The sequence below is a fragment of the Anabrus simplex genome, chromosome 2 (assembly GCF_040414725.1).
Source record: "Anabrus simplex isolate iqAnaSimp1 chromosome 2, ASM4041472v1, whole genome shotgun sequence".
Lineage (NCBI taxonomy): Eukaryota > Metazoa > Arthropoda > Insecta > Orthoptera > Tettigoniidae > Anabrus > Anabrus simplex.
The window spans coordinates 908,054,572-908,081,692 of record NC_090266.1 but is presented as its reverse complement, the minus strand read 5'-3'; the positions used below and the strand labels follow the sequence as shown (position 1 = coordinate 908,081,692).

At 39.2% G+C, this 27,121-nt stretch overlaps 1 protein-coding gene across 6 annotated transcripts in view; it reads left to right on the top strand.

The window, feature by feature from the left end:
- The window catches only part of LOC136864547 (serine-rich adhesin for platelets), a 709,539-nt gene that overhangs the window by 554,758 nt on the left and 127,660 nt on the right, over positions 1–27,121 (top strand). Inside the window, exon 10 of one of the 6 annotated variants that reach the window (XM_068226326.1) lies at positions 23,641–23,679. The exons of the other annotated variants lie outside the window; for them this stretch is intronic. Coding sequence (XP_068082427.1) covers positions 23,641–23,643 — 3 coding nt within the window. The 3' untranslated portion in view covers positions 23,644–23,679. Of the gene's footprint in view, positions 1–23,640; positions 23,680–27,121 lie in introns of those variants that run through there. 6 annotated transcript variants of the gene reach the window in all.

Genomic DNA, 27,121 nt, shown 5'->3' with positions numbered 1-27,121 from the left:
TTTTCAATTATTGTAAGCCTCTGTGATTAGAATTTGATACGGAAAATGAAGCTGATTTCTTGAGATCTGAATCCTCCAGACTTCTTCCTGTTCCCATGACACAAACTTGCTTTGAAAGGAAAGAGATTTTATGATATTCCTGACATCGAACGAAACGTGACGAGGCTTTTGAACACCATCCTAAAGGAAGCCTTTTTGCAAAGTTTCCAGGACATGTATTGCCGATCTCAGGAGTGCATAGGCTAGTTATGGGGGGGGGACTATTTCGAAGGACAGTAAGGCCACTGTCGTGCATTGTTCATCTATGTTGATAGTACAGAACTATTTACTGAACTTTATTGTCACAGGTTGTATGTCAGCTGTGTGTTGGTAGATTTACTGGCATGTAAAACAATTCCTGTGGGACAAAATTCCAGCATGTTGGCATCTCCAAAAACTGTCAAAATGGTTTGGAGCGGCATAAAAGGCTATAACATCATTATTATTATTATTATTATTATTATTATTATTATTATTATTATTAAGTCATTTTATTGGATCTTAGGGTATCCTTGTTATATTGCACAAGTGTTGAAACATTCCTTAGCCTGTATATGGACGAAAATGAGGAAGCATGTAATTAATGTTTATGATTAGGTCTTTGAAACCTACAAAAAAGTGTAATTTCAGTAACAATTTTAAAAAACTTTGAAATTAATTTCTGATTTGTATTTTTAAATACAAATTTCATAGTAGCAGAACCAGAATTTTCTCTCTTGTGTGCACATAGCTTTGGCTGCCTCTACTTGACTCTCAGGTTCAAATCATGAAGCTTGTGCCTAACTGTGTACATCCTGAATCTGCTACAGTTTTAATCTTCCCAATTCTTTCAGGGTGCAAAATGTGCACGAAATATTCTGCAAAATCATACCATTGCTCAACACCAAATTAAGAGGGAAGACCTTCACCATAAAACACACCCATACTAACACACCATATCCCCCAGGATGTGAATCTAACATACTGTACATAATACATACCTCAGTCTTATTTTCCCTCTAAAGTCACACTATCATGAAAGTGGTTTGTAAACTCTATTTTACCCATTTCTGACCAGGCTATGATCATTGTACACAACTCCTGTGCTAGGCCATTTTGTGAGTGACTTAATGCTAAAGCACATGAATAAATACAAACCAAGTCTAGGTTTCTTACTTTTTACTGATCTTGATTAAATTTACTGGATGTCTTCTGGGGAAAGTCATATTAATATTTTGTGGTGTGGTAGGCAGTAGTAATGACTTCCTTGAAGGCGCACACAACAGCATTTGCAAATATACCTTGTTTCACATGGTTTATTTTTGCTGAACGAGTACCCAGGTCATAGCAGAGCGATCAGTGTTGGTTCAATCAAGAATCTTTATTTGCCATTGACCATATACAATGAAATAGGCTTCGTCAACTGATAATAATTTAGTACTTAATATTGCTAAGGCTAAATGAACATACACCTTTTATTAAAACTTAATACTAACATTATGCATTTCTAAGAATTCAGAGGTATTATAAAATGGATTTTTTATTAACCAGTCATACATTTCTTTTTTAAAATTACTTAAAGGAGTTGACCATGTAGAATGTGGTAATTTATTAAATAATCTTAAACAACTGATTTTATGTGAGTGAGCAGTTTTTGACAGCCTGTGAATTGGGAGGTCAATGTCTGCTTTACCCTGAGTATCATGAAGGTGAATGTTTTACCTAGTACTGAATTCATTTATGTTGTTCTTAACATATGTCAAAGATATATAAATATACAAATTTATAATTGTCAGTATTTTAAGCTTAATGAAGAGAGGTCGACCACCAGCCCTACACATTGTTCGGACAACCTTTTTCTGTATTAGAAGAATATTATATACATAAGAAGAATGCCCCCATAATAACAGTCCATAAGTAATGTGTGACTGGAGGAGACCAAAATATGCCATCCTTAGGTAGTCACTGCTAACTAAATCCCTCAGTTTCCATATCAAATAGGCCACTCGTGATATTTTTTTTTACAAACATGATCAATGTGTGTTTCCCAGTTCAATTTGGCATCGATATGGAAACCCAAGAGTTTGACTGACTGTCTTTCAATATCTTTGGATAATCCTAGTGTGAGAAATTGAGTTTTATCCTGATTACACAACAGCCTATTGGATGAAAACCAATGCATTGCAGTTGCAAGAGCTTCCTGTGACATCTGATGCAAACCTGAGATGCTCTGGTGTTTTGTAATTAACGTATCGTCCGCGTATGATGTAAGAGCATGTCGTTTGACATTTTGCGGTAAATCATTGACTGCCAGAATGAATAAAAATGGACCGAGGACAGAGCCCTGTGGCACACCAGTTGTAACATTCTTCAAAGTGGAATACCTATTTTTAATTGAGACAAACTGATATCTGTTATTTAAGTATGACTTAAAGTATGAATGTTCTTGTGGGAGCAGATAAACTGTAGCTCTAACCAGTAGGTTTATACTAATTAAATGTCAAGGTGAATGATGATGATAGAATACTGTTGACCTTGGCTAGAAGATCGGACACCATTTCTGCTGTTGGTAGGAGAATGCAAGACATAATGTCAAAATTATGCGAGATGAGATTATGCCTATTTGCCTTTTCTATTCCTGCATACAGAAACATAGGCTTTTAAGGTATAAATCTGTTTTAGGCCCTTTTTATCCTGAATTTGGGGTTAATGTGCCTCTAAAATCTGTTTTTACTGGTAATGCCTTTCGACAGTTTTTAAAGAAGCCATTTTCCTTTCAGTACATTATATTCTAGCTGGTATAGTCGACAGAAATATTTTCTTATTTGTCAAATTAACAATAAGGAAGATTTTTACGTCAAAGCCTTCCACTCCTCCCACCTTCGAAGTTGATATGTGGGAACCAATCAGTGTTGAACTATGCACCGATATTCCCTATCTCTCTCTCACTGAAAATCGTTGGACGCTTTGTCTTGAGTTCATGTTGAGATCTACTTGAAGAACTGTGTTTAGGAATGTCTAAAAAAAAATTAAAAAAATAAAAATAAAAAAATTAAAAAGATCTAAGTCCTCTTGATTATCCCTTTTAGACGTGAAAGAAAACTGGAGGCGTGAATTTTTGTTTGTATGTCAAAAACTGACTAAAATGCTCCTCAATACACATATCGATAGTTTATTTTACAAAATAAAAACTAACATCCGAAGAAAAGGACCCACACAATTGTGCGTATCAAAATTCAAAACCTCGTATCACATACGATGATGTATCTTCAAAATTTACGTTCACTATCCAGTGTACACACTTCATTGAATATATTCCGGTATTCATTAAAGCTTCTAGATTAATATAAACGCAATAAATAAATACTTACTTTTGGCACTACTACTTCTCGCCATCTCGCCGATCAACTGTGCTTTTTAAACTCTTCTTCCTTCGCCCTGGCGGTCAAGCGCATACTAAAAACAATTGAAATAGACGCCACGTGTCCCGCACAATCACTGCAGTCCGGTCTAGCGCCGAAAAAACATCAAATACGGTCAGGGATAAACAAAATACGAACCCGCACAATTGTGCGTACTCGGTCTGAAAGGGTTATAATGGTGGATGACTGGGGTTCCCAACTTCCCCAACAATGGAAGGGTGAGGACTATGATCAAATTTTGTTATAGCATTTATAGGCCTATTAATTTATGTATTTTGGTAAGTAGTTGTGTTACAATGGTATGCAGTGTGATTCAGCAGCTCCTTCCAATATTGTTTGCTGCAACGCAACTAGTGTGCACATGGTTATAGGGATGCTATTCCCCTGCAGGCATACTGTATGGTACTAATGTTCAGTGAGCACATTTTGCACACGATTCTGAATCCTAGTGAAATGTTATATTATCCGTTTGCAAAACATGACGCCTTGAAATAGTGTAGCAACATCCTTTTACCATGCAACTATGTTAATGTGTCGTGCCTCGTGACCGGATGTAACGAAGAGGGGAATCAATGCATAAAACTAGGTAGCAGCACAGTAATTAATTTCTTAACTCTTATATGCTCAGCGAGCTGATCGATCAGCTTGAGTGGTATTGTTTAAAACACTAAGCGTGCCGATCTATCGGCTCTGTGTTCGGATAGCTGTATTAGTACATTAATGGACTCCCAGATGTCAGGAAAAGGCAGCCATAGTACCTTTTGGATTTAGTTTACACCTTTCTCGAGAGATAGAGACACTAAGTTCATCTGTTCGAATCAAATGAAGATATCAAACCGGTACGTTTGCCGTTTGGTGAGTTGAAGTGTTGTGCTTGCGAGTATAGTCTTCTTTAGGCTTCAAAATACGTATTTTCCTTCGTTATATTGTTTCCATTTTAATAGTAGTTTATTGTTTGTTATATTTTGTTTATTTTCAACATTTATCGGTGTTCTCAAGTGAAGTTTCATTTAACATTCCGTATTATTAGATTTTCGTGCCGCCAGTAGGCCTAATTTTTTAGATGGCTGGGCCAAGTTCGAGGCTAAATAATTCCGAAGTCTTGAATTATTTAGATGCTTTAGATGATGCCAGTGACTTTATAGCCGATACTGATTCAGATTTTAGTCCGACTCATTGGATGAATGGTCAGCGTTGAGGCCTTCGGTTCAGAGGGCCCTGGGTTCAATTCCCGGCTGGGTCAGGGATTTTAACCACCTTTGATCAATTCTTCTGGCCCATTTACTTGGTGTTTGTATTTGTCCCAACACACTAAACTACCAACCACCACAGAAACACATGATAGTGATTACATCACTTCATATAAGGATGGTGTCAGGAAGGGCATCTGGCCATTAAACAGAGCCAAATCACAAGTGGGACACAGTTCGCACCCGCGACCCCACAGGTGTAGGAAAAGCGGTTGAAAAAGAAGAAGAAGAAGAAGAAGAAGAAGAAGAATAGTGATTCAATTTTACAGATAGTGATGATAGGAGAATGTTTTCCAAAACATAAATGCGAACTCCGGAAGTACGTGTACAGTTTTTTACGTCATGTGCTATAACTCATGGCTAAATAAGAATACTAAAAACAAAACTATATCATGTTATACAGAATTAAATGTTCTTGCCTTCAGAATAACTCATCAACAATATCACTAAAAGAACATATTACTTTTATAGTATTTGAAAACTGATTTTTATTTTTTTAATATATTATGCAAATTTAAATTTTTTTGTAGTGAAATATTCCATGAACAATTTTCGAAAAACTTTTTTGTAAAACTATATTGAATGGTGTACTATTGTGATTTTTTTCAATTTTGTATCTGGGGATTTCTTTATACAGCAATTTTTTACGTTTTAACATGCATAAGCATGAAAAATGGTCTGAGTGTTTTGGGATTGACTGGTGAAAATAGCCTGAGAGCAAAAGGGTTAAACACCGAACTGGATGGTGTATGTACTCTGTTCGCATCGTACTACCAGCATGTTTCCAGCAATTCGGCGTAGCGAATGTGGTTAGGTGTTTGCCTAGCAATTGACATAATGTGCCAGCGGCGGTTCGAATCCTGCAGCGTTGAAATATTTTTGCATCTGTATGATGTTTGAATACGTAAACACAGGCCCATGTTTGCCACATTCAAACAATAGAATGACACTGTTTTCGTCTTGTGGCCTGCGCATACTTCGCTGGTTAGGGCCTGAATTTACTGTAACCTCTGCTTTCATTCGGCATGTTTTCCACAGATGAATACGTTGACATGCTCCTTATTTATGGGGAAGAAAAAAAAACAAAAAAAAACGCATGCGAGGCACTACATCTGTACCAGGACCTGTATCCCGACAGGCGACACCCGGCTGCTACGACATTCCGCTGTGTTGAAAGATGACTTAAGGACAGCAGGCGTGATTTCCAACTAGCCACCAGTCCGTGATAGGCCCGTTACATCGGGTGAAACAGAAGAGGCCGTTCTGGAGGCAGCTCATAATAAGCCGCACATCAGTACATGGGTGATAGCACAACAGGTGAACACCAGCCAGCCGTCCGTCTGGCGAATACTGCATGAACATAAATTTTACCCATACCACCTTGAGCTACACCAAGAGCTTCATGGGAGGGTTTTCGAAGCTTGAATGGAGTTCTGTCGGTGGTTATTATTCAGGCTGGACAATGATGCAGCATTCGTATCGCATGTCTTGTCTCAGACGAATCACGCTTCCACAATAATGGGAACATCAATCGCCACAACATGCTCTATTAGAGCCCGGACAATCCTCACTGGGTGCGACAGGCAGCCAGCCCATCAAGTACGATGGGGAGTGAATGTTTGGTGTGGAATCTTGGGGGATCACCTGATTGGACCTTATTTCTTTGAGGGTCTTTGGACTGGCCCACACTACCTGCACTTTCTGCATATGGAACTTCCACTGCTGCTGGAGGATGTGCTCTTGCACGATCACTTGACAGTGTGATTGCAACAGGATGGAGCTCCACCACATTTGACTTTGCCCATTGATACCCATCTGAACCAGGATCTTCCAGGGAAATGGATAGGACGAGGAGGCCCCGTTTCTTGGCCTGCCAGATCACCGGATTTAATGCCATTAGACTTCTTCTTGTGGGGACATTTGAAGGAGGTCATTTACACTCAAGTGCCGGAAATCCCCGACCAGCTCCGGCAACTCATCACGGATGCCTGCCGAGCAACTACACCTTGAATTCTTCAGCCCGCAAGATGATATATTGGACACCGGGCCAAGATGTGCATCAACCCAAAGGGTCAGCACATTGAGCATTTGCTGCGATAAAACATTGTGAGGGCAGTTGTGTTCCTATTATTTCCGGTCTGAATGTGTCTAGCCTGCTAACTAATCGGCCCTTCTGAGGGCCACAAACACATTCATTTGCACACAATTTGCATGAAAGCAGGTATTGAGCTTATATTGCATGCTGTACATATTAAACAAATATTTCAAAAATGTGTAATATTCGCCCCGGACTCGAACCTCCCACCTGACATGCAAACCCGCTCCACCATGCCTTTACCAACTACATCACGGGTCCATACGGGACAATGGGCGGCTTATATTTAGCAAGTATTAGGTTTACTGCGGTCACAATATCAATTTAGTTTTTCGCCGGCCTGTCAGGTTCATATGATCTAGAAGGCACACGCATGTTTTCCAGTGTTTAATACGAGTATAACATTATGGCATTCTATAATTGTAAGGCGGTAAATAATAAGATATCCTTTGTGTTGTCTGATCGTACCAGCAGGGCAGATGTTTTCAGGATGGAATGAATATTGTGGGTTGCATAATATTACACTGGAAGGGGCAGCTGAATCACGCGGTATAATTTAGGCCATGGATGATGAGGATGTCGTCTATGTAACAGAATTCAAGAAAGTCATGTCCTGCCCATCGCTTCAATCAGATTTGGCATTTCTGAAGAGAACTTCAGCAAGCTGCTGGGAGCCACTACAGAGTTGGAGAGATGTGGCATGCCAGTTATGGAGTACGTCATGATTGTGAAAGAAGTTAGGGGAAGATAGCCGCCGCCAGGGAAAGGGTTGATAGGGTCCTGCAACGAAATGCGGGGTGGAAAGAGAGAGTAAAAGTACCACTCCATGTGATGTCATGTGATGTGATGTTGAGTGTGGTGGTGGTGGTAGTGGTGGTGATTATAGTTTTAGGAGGAAGTGCAACTTGGCAACCATCCCCTATTAATATTAATTGGAGGGATAATATGGAAGGGGGCTGACACTTCAAAAAATTAAAGTATCGGCCAAAGAAAGACAAGGACCACGAAGGGTATGAAAATGAAAGAATCCCTAGGCCTCCATACATAATATTGGCAGGGTCAGAAAAGAACAACAGTTGAACAAGGTAGGCCGGTTAACACGTTCACTACCGGCTCCTCAGCGGGTGCTATAAACCTCCAGCCCAGCCTTTTCAAATCTCCTCAGCTCTACAGCACACTATTTTACATTAAATGTTACTGTAAGAAAACTATCCTAAGTACAATATTGAAATTTTCAACATACCCTTAGGATGATAACTAGTAGTGCTTGAGGCTGTGGTACTGGGTTTGACATTTACCTAGATGGAGAGGCACACCACACTTTCCACAGAACCACCTGGTTTCGTGCCGGATGTTGCTTTTCGCGCACACTTTCCACCGTCTAGTTGGGAAATTGTCTGATTTCATGCCTGGGAATTTATGAAGTACGTGCTCTATTTTTCCATCAAGTCGAAATGGTGGATCATTAGTCGGAGTTTGCTTTGGAGGCTGCACCGTTGGGCTACACATAGATGCTGACGAGCCTACTGAAGAGTGAAATGGGACCGGTGACACAGAAATATTCGCGGCTTCTGATAGTTCTTCATGTTCACTGTCTTGTAAGAAGTTTCTGCATATAGTCTGAATGAATGTCAAAAAAGTTATTTTTGAGTTCGGATTTGATTTTTGGAAAAGCCGGAATGCATTAAAAATGTACACTGCAAAATGTACAAAAACATTTTTTTTTGGCCACATCACTGTTTTTCGCACGAACGGATACATTGCCAAATACTGCTCAGCTGTATCCACTCCGTGCATAAACTGATTATAATCAATGATGCCTACAGGTTTCATTTTTATTTTTCCAATCCTGTTCGGAACATCGTCCATTTCTGCACAATGTACTCTTGAAACCATGGTCATTACTTTTTGTCCTTCCATGAACATAGCAATACTTCATTGACCCTATCAAAAGTCATTTCCCCTGTTTTCAACTTCTTCTGCCTTTCACTGAATTCCTTAGAAAGTCCCCATTTCTGCCTTATTGTCCCACATGCATCCATTTCTTGTTCACGCAGTTCCTTGGCTAAGCGTACACTATTGTAAAAATTGTCCATGTACACTGTATACCCCTGGCCAAGGTAGGGATCTAACAAGTCAAATATAGTGTCTCGGATGTTCATGCCACTTGCATGATATATCTTCAACTTGCATATGTACCCTGCAGGGGATTCACACACCATTCTTACTAAAATCCCATACTTGGTTGTTTTTCCTGGACTATAAACTTGGAAATGCAAACGGCCCCTCCAAGCTAACATTCCTTCATTAAGGACGATATTCCAATCCGGAGTGTACACAACTGAAAACTGGTCGCAGACCCTTTCGAGAATCGGCCTAATTTTGTATAGCCTATCAGGATTCCCCTCATAATGACTGCTGTCGCTAAAGTGCAAGAACGACAAAATGTTTTTGAACCGGGTTCGTGCCATTGTTTTCGAAAAACTCAGCGACCCGAAAATAGTGTCCTTTGTCCAGTATATTTTCAGATCTGGTTTTTGAATTATTACCGTTACAAACATTAGTCCTAAAAACTTTTTCATCTCATTTATGTCCACCGGTTTCCATGTCTGAAATATAGAATGTTTAGTGAAAGGACGCGGCGCTGCACTAATAACTTGTTCCGTGTAAAGGTTTGTCTGATCGCATATATATTGAAGAAAATCGTCAATTACAAATAAATTGACGAAAGACATAATTTCGATGCTATCTTCGATCTCAACATTTAATCCAGCCCGGCCAGTGAAATTGATTGGAGGTGGACAATAAGACGGATGCGTATCGGTTATTTGAATGTGCTAAATTTAACTTTGCCTATGGTCTGGTATGTCATCATCGGAATTGCTATCGCTATCACTGAAATCAAGGATGAGTTCATCACCGGAATCATCGTTCAGTAGTTTGTCTTCAATTTCCTCACTTCGAATTCTGTCTTTGTAACTCGTCATCTTGTCGCGACACAAAAACTCACTTCACTACAAACCCTCACATGAATATCACGACTGGCTTGGGTCTTGTGTACTCAAAGAAAAAAAGAAAGAAAGCATTGGAATGTACCCTCTGGTCAGGTAGTTAGGTCGAGGGACTGGCCATTTATGTGCCATCTATGGTTTTCACCACGAACTACGACTTCGTGCGAATTTTGCGCTAAATTAAAACAACTTTTACATCGCGTGGCCTTAAACGCCACAACTCGGAGACAGTCCCGCACATAGGCAGCTTTTAAACGCCTTAAGGTGTCTACGACAGTGAATGTGTTAAGATGAATGAAAGTGGGGAACCTGGCACAAGGAAATGCAAGCAATGCAAGGATAAGGGCCCTGTTTTTGCTAACCATGCCCCAAAGTTCAGAGCCTTTGGGACCCTTTCTAGTCGCCTCTTACAATAGGCAGGGCGTACCTTCGTTGTTATTCCACTGACCCCACCTACAGGGGGAATGTGATGTTGAGAGATCCTTCTCACAATACAGAAACATTCTTCATGACAAGAGAACACGATTGTTGCCTGAAAATATTGAAAATTCATTAGCTGTAAATTCTTTCCATAGTCATTGAGTGCACTTTTAAATTAAAAGTAATTTTTCCATGCCTATTTTAGCCAATTGTGCCTATTTATATGCTTATTCTGGATATCTTTAGTGCCTATATGCCTGACTATTTTAACTGCTTTTAGTACCTATAAATTCTGACCCTAATCATGAGAGCTTATAGTAGCAGGAAGGAAAAAAAAATGAAAAAGAAAAAAGCAGTTACAAACTCTGCTTGGGCTAAATTCGGAGAAGTAATGGGAAATAAAAATAAAAAGCTGTCATGATTAGGGAGAAAATAAAGCCAGAAATATTTAGAGTGGCAGAAAAAGGATTTCTAGCTGCTACTAATGATTTGTGGGGAAAATTAATTTTTTCACAAAACCATTTTTAACTCTTAACAGTCTATTGTATAAACATACTTGCCAACTCTTCAGATTTACCTGGAAACCTTCAATTTTTTAACTCTTCTTCCGATTTTCTGATTCATTTTGAATTCTTCCCATTTTTGACCAATATAACCTCCAGTACGTTCACTGCTCTACTCCTAGGATAAAGGATAAATTCTTATGTGCTTGTGTAAAATACCCAACCTCATTTTCAAGCATATTTATTTGATGCTTTATTTCGTGAGTGTATTATCCGTTGCCTTCGTGTATTGTGTTTCCTGCTTGCTATGGCAGTGTGTATGCTTTACGGCTGGGGATTTGGGGACGGCAATCATCCTACAAGGAAGAGAGACTAGTGCGTGCTAGCGGCTCGGTTAATTGGGATGAAAGAATTAGTTTCTTATTGTGTGGTTCGTGCAATGTTAACTTGGTTTCTGTGCTTAATTTTGTTGGAGTTATAGGCTACGTGTTTTTTCTTGTGGTTCTGTGCTTTTCCCCTGTCAAAGTCGTATGTTAATAATGTATGAGACATACCGATCTGTTTTGAATGAGGTAGTTTCGTGTGTTTCAGTGCATTTTTGTTCATTCTTACTTCATAATTGTAATGAGTTGAATGTATTTCAGGGAGTTGTGTCAGTGACAGTTTCTGGTATTTTCTCTTCACGTTATAGCCAAAAAAACATAACAAACGTTATCTCCAAGTATTCGGAGATACCTATAAAGTTAAATTTCCCTTCATCTTACAGGCTAATAAAGGAAACTATTACAAGTTTTGTTGCGTGTATCAGTATGATATAAATATTATTATTCGTACGTATGTGTCATAAATGAGAGTGATTGGGTACATTTTCTTGTAACTATTTTAATGCCTTTTAGTTTAAATTTAATGATCAGTTTGCATTGTAACTTCAGATATGTTTGCCTTGTATCCTGTCCTTTTTTCACTTATAGCATGTTGCAATATATATGATGAAATCCAAGAATTAAAAAATCTTATTTTTGATTTCTAAAAGGGCAGCTATGTATAAATAATCTTCTAATAGAATTAGGTTTACTGTTGTTTGCGTGAGATGGCATTAATAAAAATATGAGGAGAATGCTAGCAGTTTAATAATAGAAAACTACAGTTAATCACCTGGGAAAGGATGCAGCACTTTCCAAAGAATAACAACAAATAATCCTCATATTCCAACTTCCATATTGATTTTATAAGAATTAACACCAGTTGAAAATAAAGTTGAATAAATAAATTAATTAATTAACTAATTAATTCATTAATTAACTAATTAATTAATACAGTTAAATATTTTACACTCAGGTGCTTCTTTTAGCTTGTTATACATGTTTTTCACTGCTAATTGCAGAAGAGGCTGTATTTGTGGTGCTCCTTGTAAATATCATAGAGTTTGAAAGCAAGTGCTCCCTTATATCGGGGAGCAATCAGCCAGGCAATGCCTATCAAGGGAAGGCCACATCCAAGTGAGAGCGGTTACACACAAAGAAAGTTTGAAAAAAAAAAAAAAAATCCCCAATATCTTTCTGCATCTGGAATTTCCATTGTGATGACATTATTTGTCTGACCTGACAGTCCCTTTGGTATATCCTTATTTGGGGCTCAAAGGGGCAAGTTGGAAGAAGGGGAAATTTGAGCGTCAGCCGCACCTTCTTCAACCAGGCCCTAGCCCCTCCCATGAGAATTTGTTTGTACGGTAACTTATTTCAGGGTTTTAACCCAGCTCTTCCAGATGTCCTTCCAGAAAGAGAGAGGCCTGGTAAATAATGAGGTACATTATGAATCTCAAGTTCAGAATGTTTTTATTATCTGTCACACACTAGTTGAATGTCTGTTGTTAGTGATTATACACAAGTTACAAGTTCACTGCCAGTTGTGAGCCAGAAAAATACATTTATATATTGGTCTTAACCAGATATGGAATTTGACTGACTTTGTCATGAATTGGTAATTATATCTCTTGTAAATGCCTTTGCTGGCAAGATATAGTGTTTACAGTGCACTATGTCTTCTGGTATGGGCTAGAATAAATTTATTACTTTCATTGTCCTATCTCAGTCTCATCCTTGGCTTTGACAATATGAAGATGACCGAGGTATGAGTGATGCTAGTAATACCATTCCTTATGCAGCCAGTCCCTGTTATGAATGGTGTGAAAATATCACTCATAGGGTCGGTTGGTGCATGCATTTCAGTGGGCTTGGCAGACTGATATGTGATAGCAACTTCTGGATCGGTGCGGAAAGCAACGGGAAACTACCTCACTCCTCATTTCCCTAGTATGCCTCTTCAGTGACGCCTAGGCTATTTATGACAGCCGTTGGCGGAACTGTGGAGGATCAAACCAACCTTCGGGTTGAATACCCAACATAACATCTCTTGTAAATTTTGAATAATTTCTCGAAACTTAGTATAGTGGACTCTGGATAATTGACATTGGATAATTCTAATAAAAGTTTATTCCTCTTGAAATTGCATTTCTAATCAATGCAAAAAAAAGTACTTGATTTGAATTTTTGAAGCTTAAATTTGGATCATTCGAAGTCAGGATTTTATTGCAAGTTGCTTGTGAAATGGTTCCACGAACTGAAGCCTTCAAATAATTCCCAGGAATTCTCCATTTTTATTGTAGCTTCCTTGTTGTGGCCAGGAAGTCACTATTGTTAACAGACTTTATGTATATCTCTACGACTATCACTGAGTGTAGGATTGGTATGGCCTTGACCATCGCTTGTCTACAGGGCATCCGCAATTGGCCACCGGAAATCTTCCCGTTCCCCTATCCCGAAGTCATCGACCTTGGAATGTGAGCAAGCAATTGCAAACTGTTTCCGTAAAGCAGGTTTAAAGATAAAGAAACCAGTGCAGAAATTGTTCCAGAAGAACTAGAAATGCATGCGGAACTTGAGCAATGGCAAGAAGTAGTGACTGATATCAGTTATGATGAATATTTAGCTGTTGATACTGAAGTTGCAGTATAGTCCAACTCATTGGTTGAATGGTCAGCATTGAGGCCTTCGGTTTAGAGGGTCCTGGGTTCGATTCACGGCCGGGTCGGGGATTTTAACCACCTCTGATTAATTCTTCTGGCCCGGGGACTGGGTATTTGTTTTTGTCCCAACACTTTCCTCTTCATATTCACAGAACACACTACACTACCAACCACCACAGAAACACACAATGGTGATTACATCCCTCCATATAGGGTTGGCATCAGGAAGGGCATCCGGCCGTAAAACAGGGCCAAATCCATATGAGCTACCCCACACGTGTGGGAAAAGCGGAAGAAGAAGAAGAAGAAGAAGAAGAAGAAGAAGAAGAAGAATACTGAAGTTGCAGTATGTTGAGAACTGACAGGAGAAGAGATTCTGCAAGAAGTGCTACAACATTCCAACTCATCCAGTGATGAAGAGGAGAGCAGTCATGACATCATAGAAGAGTCTGTACCAACCACATCTGTAGCTTTCAAAATGGTAAGAAGTTTGAGAAGATTTGTTGAACCTCAGTCAGATGTTTGACACATTTCAAGCTTTAAATGAAGTTGACAATTTTGTCTGTCATGTAAAACTAAACAAACCCAAACAAACAAAAATCACGACTGGTCAAGTTGACCATGCAGTTAGGGGGGCACATCTGTGAGCTTGCATCCTGGAGATAGTGGGTTCAAACCCTACTCTTGGCAGCCCTGAAGATGGTTTTGCAATGCTTTTCCTTTTTTACACCAGGCTAATGTTGGGGCTTTACCTAAAGGCCACAGCCTCTTCCTTCCCACTCCTAGGCCTTTCCAATCTCATTGTCACTATAAGACCTATCTGTGTCAGTGTGACATAAAGCAAAGTAGTTTTTTTTTTTTTAAGTCACTGACTTTTTAAGTGGGCAATGGAGTTAGTGTACTGTTACATGTGCTAAATTGTATGTTAATAATTTAAATGCTGTTGTTTTCCTAGTGTTTATACAGTATATTTCCATGTGAAAACTTTCGACCACAGTACAGGACAACATGGCAGTTGTTAAGGTACGGTAGAATGCATATCATCATCATCATCATCATCATCATCATCATCATCATCATCATCATCATCATCATCATCATCAATGTTCCACTCCAGTCGCCCGGGTGTGGTTAACAAGCCTTCTCCACTCCTTTCTGTCCTTGCACTTTTCCTGCTCCATTACTTCTGCCACATCCAGTCTCAGTCTTCCAACTGGTCTCTTTCCCTTAACTTCTCTTTCCAGTTCCCTTCTTGCTACCCGTTCTTTTCCCATTCTTTTTACGTGTCCGAACCATCTCAGTCTTGCGTTCGGTATGTTCTGTACTAATGGTTCTACGAGGGCCATGCGGAAAGTAGTACCCATTAGCGCTGCATGAAGCGCTGACGACTCGGGTAGCCGCTGGGCAAGGTCAGACCGTATCAGTGGCTTGTCTGCCTGCTCTCTGTGAGGTTGCGTGACGCTAGCATTGCCTGTGTTGTGTCTGTGATCTTTTAAAATGTTTAAACAAATTGAGAACCCCGCCAGTTGTGAAGTGAGGGCCGTGATTAAATTTCTTAATGCACGAAATGGTTGACCTTGTGAAATTCATTGCCAATTAACGGAGGTGTATGGAGACAATGTGATGGACGAGTCGTCTGTTCGGCGCTGGTGTTGCAACTTCAACCTGGGGTGGGGGCACACACACGACGAGGAGCGTTCAGGGAGACCATCTGTCATTACAGACCAACTGCTGAGCGCAGTAGACGAATGCGTGAGGAACGATCGGCGCGTCACAACTGATGAACTCTGTGAACATTTTCCTAATGTGTCTCAAACAATTGTTCATGAAATTGTCAAAGACCATCTCTGCATTATTCAAAAATCTGTGCAAGGTGGGTTCCTCGCATGCTTACAGAGGAGCACAAAACCAAGCATATGGCTGCAGCACTGACCTTTCTGGGGCGTTATTCCGATGAAGGAGACTCGCAACATTACTGGGGATGAAACATGGGTTTGTTATGCATCACCTGAGAGTAAACGACAGTCAATGGAGTGGCATCATGCTTATTCACCAACCAAACCGAAAAAATTCAAGAGAGTTCTGTCCACCAGGAAATCATGGCAACCATTTTCTGGGATCGCCGAGGTGTACTGCTCGTTGATTTTATGGCTCTGGAGACACAATTAATGCTAATGCATATTGTGAAACATTACAGAAATTACGGCGGGCAATGCAAAATCGACGGCGAGGTTTATTGTCTATAGGCATCATTCTCCTTCATGACAATGCCAGGCTTCGTGCAGCTGCGATAACACAATAACTTTTGCAGGAAATCAAGTGGGAAACCTTCGACCATCGCCCGTATAGCCCGGACTTGGCCCCTTTGGATTTTCATCTCTTTACGAAGCTTAAAGACTTTCTGGCGGGAAGAAGATTTGACAGCGATGAAGAACTTAAACGAGCCGTGACAACGTATCTCAATACGCTGGCAGTGGAGGACTATGACGCCGGAATGAAAAAACTCGTCCCACGTTATGACAAATGCCTAAAGTTGCTTCGAGATTATGTGGAGTAGTGTAAAGTATGCTCTTTCCAATAAAAATGTGTATTTTTTGTTAATATTTACTCCCGTGCCTTTATTGCGCAAATGGGTACCACTTTCCAGATGGCCTTCGTATATTTAGGTCTTCTCTGATTTTAATATTTTGAATTCTATCTCTTCTCATCTTTTTAACCGATGTTCTTAAAGATTTCATTTCTACTGCTTGGATCTTACTATCTTGTCTCTTATTAGTTACCAGTGTTTCTAGTCCATATGTTACAATTGGTATGAAATACTGTTTATATAAAGTTAATTTTGTTTTCATGGGTATTTTTTCATCCCATAAAAGCTCTCTGACTTAATAAAATGTTGTACCTTTACTTCATCTGTTATTAATTTCAGGGTTGGTTTCATTAGTGTTGGCTACTGAATGCATGATTCGAAGCAGTGTATCGATTCATTCAAGTGTCCGAGTGAATCGATTCACAGGAACGGCGAGCTGACGGCACACGATTCAGCTTACTCCCAGCGGACAGTGCTGAGTGGCGCACTCACCGGACGTTGACGGGGAGCCGAGCTTCCGCTGCAGCGAGACAGTGAATCATGACACATCGAAAGAATCGTGAACGAACGTGGCTCAGTGAGACACATGATACACACGGCTCCTTATCGGCTCACTGGACACGCGGAGAGCCGAGCTTCCGCTGCAGCGGGACAGTGAATCATGGCACATCGAAAGAATCGTGAACGGGCGCGGCTCAGTGAGACACATGATACACACGGCTCCTTATCGGCTCACTGGACACGCGGAAAGCCGAGCTTCCGCTGCAGCGAATCATACAGTGAGCCATGGCACACGGAAAGAATCGTGAACGAGCCGGCTCAATGAGACACAAGATACGCACGGCTCCTTATCGGCTCACTGCAGCGAGACATACAGTGAGCCATGCTACACTGAAAGAATCGTATGCTATAATGGACTCTCGAGCTCAGCTCATTTGAAAATAATACCCATTTTCATTCACTGTCCTCTTCTTACAGGGAGGTTTAAATAATAGATGGATTTATTTGCAGTGTTAAAAAGGTAGTCACAACATAATTCTGAAGTAGCTAGTAGGTAGGTAGGCTATTAGGTTATACTATTTATTAGTTTAATGAATCTTAGTATTATAACTTAGTTGACATTTGACAATTAAACTCGACTCTATCCTGCCCTATGACTATGAGTCATGCTCATGACCACTCAAAAGTACCTGTTTTATATTGGGAAGAACGGCTCAGTATTTTCTCAGTTCATATGTCACATCGTTGCACAAGACTTCAATCATATGTGGACAGACGCAATAACAGTATGTTGAATCCGAAAACCAGCGGGCTACTGTACATCTCGGGTAGCCTATACAAAATATGACAATTTAAAAAAATCCTCAGCTGATAGAAAAATACATATTTTCAAAAATGACTGAGCGAGTTGTCGCACGGTTAATATCGCGTGGCTATGCGCTTGCATTCGGGGGATGGTGGGTTCGAATCCCACTGTCGGCAGCCGTTAAGATGGTTTTCCGTAGTTTTCCCATTTTCACACCAGGAAATGCTAGGACTGTGCCTTAATTCAGGCCATGGCTGCTACCTTCCTAATCCTAACCTTTCCCACCCTGCGTCGCCGGAAACCATCGATGTATTAGAGTAACTAGCATTTTTTCTAAGAAAGGAGTTCATAGTATGAAGACCAGATGGCAGCTGTGAGCACTGAATGCTGTTGCTGCTGTCTTACCAGCACATACTGCACAGATGCAGTAGGAGCGGTGACCAATGAGCCGCGAATCGGATCACTGTATCGATTCAGTAACGTGAACGGAATCAAATAAATCGATTCAGTAAAATGAATCGAATGTCCCATCACTAGATTTCATTACTTCTATTAATAATGCTACCCAGATATGTAAACTGTTCTACATTCTCTAACCGTTCTCCATCTACGTTCACTTGGCTTCTCTTTTTCTCTTTTTGACAGTGCATGACTACAGTTTTCTTTTTACTAATTACTGTTCCAAACTCCTTCAGATTTTCATTCCAAACGTCCAATCTCCTTTGTACTTCCTTTAGTCCTTTCCCCAAATCACCACATCATCTCCAAATACCAAAGCATTCACTTCATCACTACTGATACTCTGTTTTACACGTTTTATGATTTCATCCATCAATATAATAAAAATAATGGTGACAGTGCACTTCCGTGCTTGAGATCTCTTTTTTTTTTGTATAAAATGTTTCAGAGTCACCACTCCCCACTTGTACACTGCTTTTACTCTCATGATACAACATTCTTATCTTTTTAATTAATGATTTTGGTACATTCTTTTTCAGTAGGCATTCCCATTCATGTTTTCTCTTAACTGTATAATAAGCTTTCTCCAATCCAAAAATACAAAGGTGATTTTCTTGTTCCTTTCCAGATGTTTTTCAATTATCCTTCACACTGTAAATATCAAGTCTACTGTTGATGTATTTGGTCTAAAGCCATATTGTTCTTCCTCTAACTGTGTTTCTGTTATATCTCTCAGTCTTTTGTCTATGACTTTCTCCATTATTTTTAGCCCATGTGATAATAGGGTTATACCTCTATAATTTTCACATTTCTTCCTATTTCCTTTTTTTGAACAATGGTACAATGCTTCCTTGTTGCCAATCTTCAAGTATCCTTTCATCCTTCCATATTATGGCATTGAGGGCTCGGTATAGCCACTGTAGTCCAATGCTTCCTGCTGCCTTAATCATATCAGCATTGAATTCGTCTTTTCCACTTGCTTTACCTTTGGTCATTGCTTTCACACCCCTTTCAGATTCCAACCATGTTATCGGGTCCTCTTCTTTTTCTCCATCTATTATTTCCATTCTGTTATAACCTTCCTCTGAGCAGTCATCCTCATTATAAAGTTTTTCAAAATACTTTGCTATCACTTTCTGAAGACCCTCTTCATCATGTACTGTCCGACTTGTTGGCTGAACGGCCAGCGTACTGGCCTTCGGTTCAGAGGGTCCCGGGTTCGATTCCCGGCTGGGTCTGGGATTTTAACCTTAATTGGTTAATTCCTATGGCACGGGGGCTGGGTGTATGTGTTGTCTTCATCATCATTTCATCCTCATCATGACGTACAGGTCGCCTACGGGAGTCAAATAGAAAGACCTGCACCTGGCAAGCCGAACCCGTCCTGGGATATCCTGCCACTAAAAGCCATATGACATTTCATTTCATCATGTACTATGGATCCATCTTCTCTCTCTAATGCCTTGATTTATTCTTTTCGATTTTATTACTCTGTATAATAGATTCTGATTTCCTCGACTACCGTGCTCAATTTTGTTGGTAAACACACATTTCTCATTTTCTTCCTTGATACTCCTCTTTACTTGTAGTTTCAATCTTTTGTATTCCACATGTAACCTTTTTATCTTATTCTCATCCCTCTGATATGTTTTTTGCTTTTCCTTATCCATTTCTTTCATCACCTTGTTTCTTTCTTTTATTTCTTTTTTTATTTTGTCTGTCCACTACCGTGTCTCCTTTCCCTTAACCGTTGCTTTTGTTTTTCCGCATATCTCATTTGCTGTTTCGACACATGTCTGCCTTAAATTGTCCCACTCTTCTTCTCCACTTTGTATTTCCGTGTTAGGCAACTTCCTTTTTATACGATCTTGGAATGCTATTCTTTTATCCTCCTCCTCCAATTCCCAAATCCTGATCTTTGATTTCTTCTTCAATACAATTTTAGGGATTTTTACTTGTTTTAATTCCACAACTAATAACCGATGATCACCTTCCATACTTTCACTGGGGATTATCTTCATATTCATGAAGTATCTTCCCCATTCTTGGTCTCTTATTATAAAATGAGTGTTCCATACTGTCCATTTGAACTGTATTAGCTGATCTTATGGCTATTCCTCTTCCTAAACCATGTGTTCTTTATTATCAGGTTATTTCTGATACAGAAATCCAACAGTATCTCTCAATCTTCATTTCTATCACCATACCTATGTGGGCCCAGAACATTGTCATATCCCATTCTATCAGTTCCCATATGATCATTCAGATCTCCCATTATCATGATCCCACCTCCAACAATATGTGTTTCCAGTTCATCGAGGAACTCTTCTTTTTCTTCCACACTACATCCTGTCTGCGGAGCATACACCTGTACTATCTTCAATCGTTCCTTGTTTACATGTATGTGCATTATTATAATTCTTTCATTTACATACTCAACTTCAGCTATTGGTTCAGCATTCTGATTCACTACAAATCCCACTCCATTTCTTTTCTCTTTACTCTTACCCTTCTGGTACAAGGAGTACCCCTTTCTTAGTTTCTTCATTCCTTTCCCTTTCCATTTTACTTCACTTAATCCAAGGATGTCAAGTTTTCGTCTCTCCATTAGGTCAGTCAATTCATTTTCCTTCCCATTCAGTGTTAAAATATGTATTGTTCCAAATCAGTTCAGATGTCACGTGCAATTATAAGAGGCTGTTAAATCCTAACACACATTTGAACTACACTCGCACCGGTGCCATTCAATGAATGATTGAACGCAGACCTTTTGTGCCAAATCCATCACAAACCTACATTTTCGAGTGTGTTTCATGTGTTTTTTGCATTTATCGAGTCCAAACTCACGCTTGTGCAATTCTTGTCTCACCCTTTACAGCTGTTTTTTGAATTGACGCTTATTGAATAAGTGATTTCAATCCCTAACTGCCAAATTTCACCTCAACCCAAATATTTTATAATGTTATGTGCATTTTTGAGAAGATTGTGTTTATTGAAATTTAACCTATGTTTTGTACTACACTCGCGGCAGGCAACATTCATTGGAAGAATGTCTGAAATAATTTGAATCTCCAATGCCAATCATCTCGTACTTCCGCATGGCTTTGTTACAGTTTATATGTTTATATGTTTTATTGTTTAAGTGATTATGTTATCTCATGTTTATACAATTTTTACTCACCCTTCATGACCACTTTGAAACTGACATTGTACTTCGCGTCTTCATGTTCTCTCATTTAATCACATTAATGTAACACCTTGTAATGTAAAATGTCTACATGCTAGCCTATTTCCCACATTTTGGCTGAAGATGACGCCTAACAGTGTCGAAACTAGTTCCAAGTGTAAATATATGTTGTAAATAAACTATAACATTTATTTGTATTGAAAAGGTGGACCCTTTTAAGTTTCCTATCTTCCAAATCGACTTTTGTTCTCTGATCTAATACTTGCGTGAACATCAGGATTACCATCATACTGTCCAACTGTAGCCAGAGACTTGTCAATTCCATTTCCATTTTTAAACTTCAATCTGGGGCTTGTATTATAACTGAAAGCAAGTACAGATTTACTCATCTGCTGACCTGCTAAGCCTAACGCACCTGAGGGTTTTCTTTCAGGCTTTACTACTTTAGCCTTTGAAGATCCCTCTTCTCCACAAGGCAGTGGTTTCCTCTTCTAATTTTCCCCAGAGAGGTTGGGTTGCCTCATCCACTATCTTTGCCATTCTGAAGGTCTCCTTCTCTGCCTAAGATGCTGTTAACCCCTCAGCGTCGCAGCCATTTAAATAGCTTCCTACCCCACGGCCGGATGAGATTTCAACTACGCGCGACTGAAATACATCGATTCACTTAAAGCGTTACTACAAGTATAAGAGTAGCCCGATTTTAACGAAATTTGAAATTTCTTATGTTAGAACTATGTACATGCAGATAATTACATAATTGTTTCACATTTCCTTAGTAATTTAGTTCCGTGTGATAAGTTCGAAGCACTCTTTGAGACAGGGACTCAAGTCACACTCCTGGCAGCAGTACACTGACGTCTTCTTTTCGCCGTGTTTTGAACACAGGATACAATGTCTCTGAGGTTTGGATTTCCAACTCTTGGGTGTAATTTCCTGATAAAATATCTTTCCTGCAACCTTGGAACTGTATTATCTGATGCGTGCCGGCCTTGAATATTTCGTTCCCCTCCCTCCCTCCCGAGCGTATTTTGTAAACAAACCTTTCACCAGCTGAACCCGATAAGGTAATTGCACAATATTGGTCTCTGTGACCTGTGTGAGTATTATTAGAGAATTTAGCAATCAGAATTCACCGTTGAAAACTTCTCTTTGACCTGTATAATTATCTATAGTCTCTAACACGAAATTTCCAAGTACTAATTTTTTTTTTTTTGATTCCCCTTGGAGTTCAAATTCAAGAGAGTCCACTGTATAATCTATGTCTGTTGCTATTTCTTGATGGCTGTACTGTTTTTGTGCCTGTCTTCTGGCACAGGCCAGAGAAAAATTTAACTTCCGCTGAAGTCACAGTCTGATGTATGACTGTGACAGTATGGGAGTTGCTGTGCTATTTTTAATAACATTTGGAGATGACTAGTGCATCGGGATGTTGAGAAGAGTGCTACTTATAGGGCCAGTTATGCTGCAACAGCACTTTTTGGCCCAGTGACGAAAACAATGACAAACTGCCTTGCTCCCGCATCTTGCCTAGTATGCCTCATTTTGGCACTGCTAACAATTTTTGCAGTTTCCTTATAATCGCCTAACTTTAGTGGCACTATTTGAGGAGCCAACCAGCCTTTAGGTTCATGACATATCAGACAACAGTAGATCATCCCCAAGGCTAAGGCTTCAATATGTATTTATAATTTCCTTGAGGTAACATTCATAAGCAATAATACATATTGCTATATAGCCTATATATATATATATATACAGTATATTAATTTTTTTTATTTTTGAGAATATCAAGATTTTTCATCTTGTTTCCAGGAGAACTACTCTGTATGAGTTACTAGATATCTTGAAAAGTAGTGATGACTTCCTATATATTGGTGTAGAAGTTTCATTTCACTTTTAGTACTTCTTAATGCAAATGGTGATTTGACTAATGAGGATTCATGTGCATAAGATAACCTATGTATAGATAACATTTTAAGTCTAAACTGTACTGTCCCTTTTACATTGCCTCAGGCCTTCACTGATTTTCTGTCCTGTCTGCAGAAATCAATTCAGGGCTGCAGTGTGGTGAATAGAAAGAGGCACAATATGAAAAATGTTTTGCCAAAATATGAACTGTATTTTATCAAACTATGAAAATTAAAATTCAAAATGTGAAATACATATTGTACTGAGAAATTATTCAATAAGAAGCCATGACTAGTTATTTTGGAGAGTTTGAGATGTTTCAATCACAGGGCTCACTGGGTGTTGACCTGGAGCTGGGTACAGAAGAGGTCCTAACTACAATGAGTTCAGATTTTTATAATACTGAATTTATTCACGTAAGGTTCACCTTACAATTGTGATGGTTACAGTGAAGTTGTCTCCATAGATCCTCCTCGCTGAATAGTGACGTAACACGATCCCTTGTGTTCAGCATCAAACCATGGAACCTCGATCCTTTATAGGTAGCAATCAAACCATGGAAACACGATCCCTCGTGTTCAGCAATAAAACCATGGAAACACGATCCCTCGTGTTCAGCAACCAAACCATGGAACCATGATCCATTGTAAGCAGCAGCCGAACCATGGAAACACGATCCCCCGTGTTCAGCAACCAACCATGGAACCACTATCCCTTGTAGGCAGCAATCAAACCATGGAAACACAATCCTTTGTGTTCAGCAACCAAACCACGGAACCACAATCCGTTGTAAGCAGCAATGGTGGTCATTGATTCTAGAAGATCGCAGTGCAAGGTAACCATTCACCGATTATGTTATGCATGTGTCCACATTTAACAGTCCTCCGAGTTTTATATTGATTTCACGCAAACCACAGCTCTTTGTAATCGTAACGTAATATCTAATTATTGACTCAGCTCTGACTTAGAACCAGAATGTTAGTTGAGTAAAATAAGTTGCACTGGTGTGAAAAAATTGTGGTTGTTTTCCCCACACACACAGAAAAAAATGAAGTTTGAATCCCTTCACTTGCATGGTGTCTTCCCATCAAATTGGAAAATAACACTGTTCCATTGCACTAATAACTGCACAGTTTATTCCTATTCGCAACAGAAAATATAGTATCTAATAGAATAACTTTAACTTAGAATGATTCCTAAATATTATAGAATTTGTAACGAAACTGAATGTCTGCGACGACACAAATGTCTGAAGCGGTCTACGACTGCACTTGTGACATCAAATGTCTATTCACAAAGTACAATTCACTTGGAAATAGCATTCATAATTACTGCATTCTACATGAAGCACGTATTATTATTATTATTTTGTGTTAGGAAAGTTCAATTCATTTGAAAATATCATAACTACTGCATTCTCCAATTCTCCACAATGTCTGAAGTGAACTACTAAAACACTTGTAATACGAAAAGTCCATTAGCAAAATATCTGAATATTGTATCACTCAAGTCGTAATGTTAAGTTTTCAATTAAGTTCACTTTGAAACTGTTCTGACATATGCCACACACATAAATATTGGTTATACTGTGATTCACAAGTCCTGGAGTCGAATTTGAATATTTATAAGTTCCTTAACAGGGTTCTACTCACTGAAAATGTAGAAGTTCCATACCACCAGAATTATTTTATGTCCAAAAGTTCTCACTTCATTCGGACATAGTCTCGTCTTGTAGATACGAGTTCGTAATGCGCAGCGAACTAACATCGTCGATGTGTAGACTGCTGTTGAACTGTTGATGAACTGATGACAGTATACAGAGTAGTGGCCTTTTAATGTAGAACTGGCTCTGATGTAATGTTTTACAAAATCTTGAATAATGTTTTACAAAACCTTGAATATCTCTGTAATCCCTTGATCGATTTTGGAGAAATTAATATGAGGAGACATTTGGAATATGCTCTATAAGGTGCCGTTGTTTCCGAATCAATTTCTCAATTGGTTTAGGATTTAGAAAATTTTCTTTAATGCATATTTCGAGAATGTATGACACGGCCTGTCCTTGACAAGCGCTGGCTAGGCGATGATGCAAGCAGCATTGTGCGGGTCAACTACTTGCTCCTGTGAGACTTTGTTTCTGTGAGCGCTCGAAAAATACACACGTCAATACTTTATCAGTTCTTTATGGTGTATAGTATTTAAGAAATACTTTATGTATGGTCAGTGCCAGTACAGCATGATGTAAGCAGAGTATACTTGTATCATGCTACATTTTGTAGGGAGTACAGTAAGAAGAATTGGGTTTTTTCAAATGTTACTTGGAGAAATGTCTCGTTACAAAGTTAGAAAACCTGAATCATTGGTAATGGAAGCATTAATTGAAGAAAAAGAAAAGATTGTGCAAAATATGACAGAAAAAAGAAAACGGAAACAAATGGTATCTCGCAAAATGTGAATTAATAATGATTTTCATGATGAATTGTTTCTACTTCTTCTTCTTCCTCCTCCTCTTCTTTTTCGTCTTCTATGGTTCTACAGTTCATTGTAAGTAATCCTTAGCCTCTTCAACAATCTTCCACCATTTATCTCGATCCAAAGCTTAAGTTTTCCAATTTCTACAGTCCATTTCCCGAATATCTTCAATGACTCCACCCATCCATCTGGCTCTCAGTTGACCTCGTCTTCTCTGTCCCCCTAGATTTCCATTTAATATCTTTTTAGGTACTTCCGTATCACTCATCCGTGCTACGTGCCCGGCCCACCTCAGTCTGGCTGATTTCACTCCTAATAGGTGGATCTTTATAAATGGTGTGCAATTCATTATTGTACCTTCTCGATGTGTTCCTCTTTCACAGATTGGCCCGATGATTCTTCGAAGTATTTGTCTTTCAAAGGCTGTTAATGCTGTTAATGGCAAATTTTCCGAGGCATTTGTAAGCACAGGCCTTATGAGGGTTTTGTAGATGGTTAATTTGTTAGTACAAGTCAAGAGCCTTGAGAGGAGAAGTCTTGTTAGAGCAAAATAGGCTCTGTTGACTGCTATTAATCTCTGTTTAATTTTGTATGATGTATCATCACAGTAGGTAACTGTTGATCCCAAATAACTGCTCAACTCTCTCAAAGGTGTAATTGCCTATAGGTACTGAGGCTGGCATGTTCTCCTTGTATGCTTTCCTGGTAGCTATATATTTATTTTTCTGCTGGTTGATGTTGAGTCCCATTTTCCTATTGGCCTCTTCAAGGGGGATGAGTGTCTCTTCCATTGCCTTTCGAGTTCTTGCCACTATATATCATCAACGTAGGCAAGTATTTGCACTGATGTATAGAAAATTGTCCAGAACTCTAAACCCTGAATTTGTCATATTATTTTATGATGATCTGAATGTTCCAGATAAATATTGGCAAGGATACCTGACACGTTTGAACAAGTTTTGTAGATGGCACTTTTGTAATAATAAACGCCTAAATAACAGTAATAATATATTACAGTTTTTAAATTTGTTAGATCATATTATAAAATTTTACAGTAGACGAAGATAGAAACAACTCCCTGAATTTTTTAGATGTGACTGTGAAAAGAGAACATAATAGGTTCTCGTATAAGCCGTCTTACTAATAAAAAGTCCCTATACAGTTGTTTAACTCTTGTATAGTTACACAGTGAATAAACCCTGTATAAGCGTTTTACATTTTTCTTACTAATAAACGATGTATACGCATTGTATTACTATACAGCACGTTATACACTCGTTCCAAGGCGTAGGAATCTCTTCCTGTAGTTCACTGACGTATTTCTCACGTTCACCGCCTTTATGATCACTTCTGCTGGTTATCTACGAGCAAAACTTTCCAGAAAATCGCACAGTAGCACGGCATATCGAAAAGGCAGTGGCAACATTAACTGAGATAGCTGGAAATTGGCTTATGACT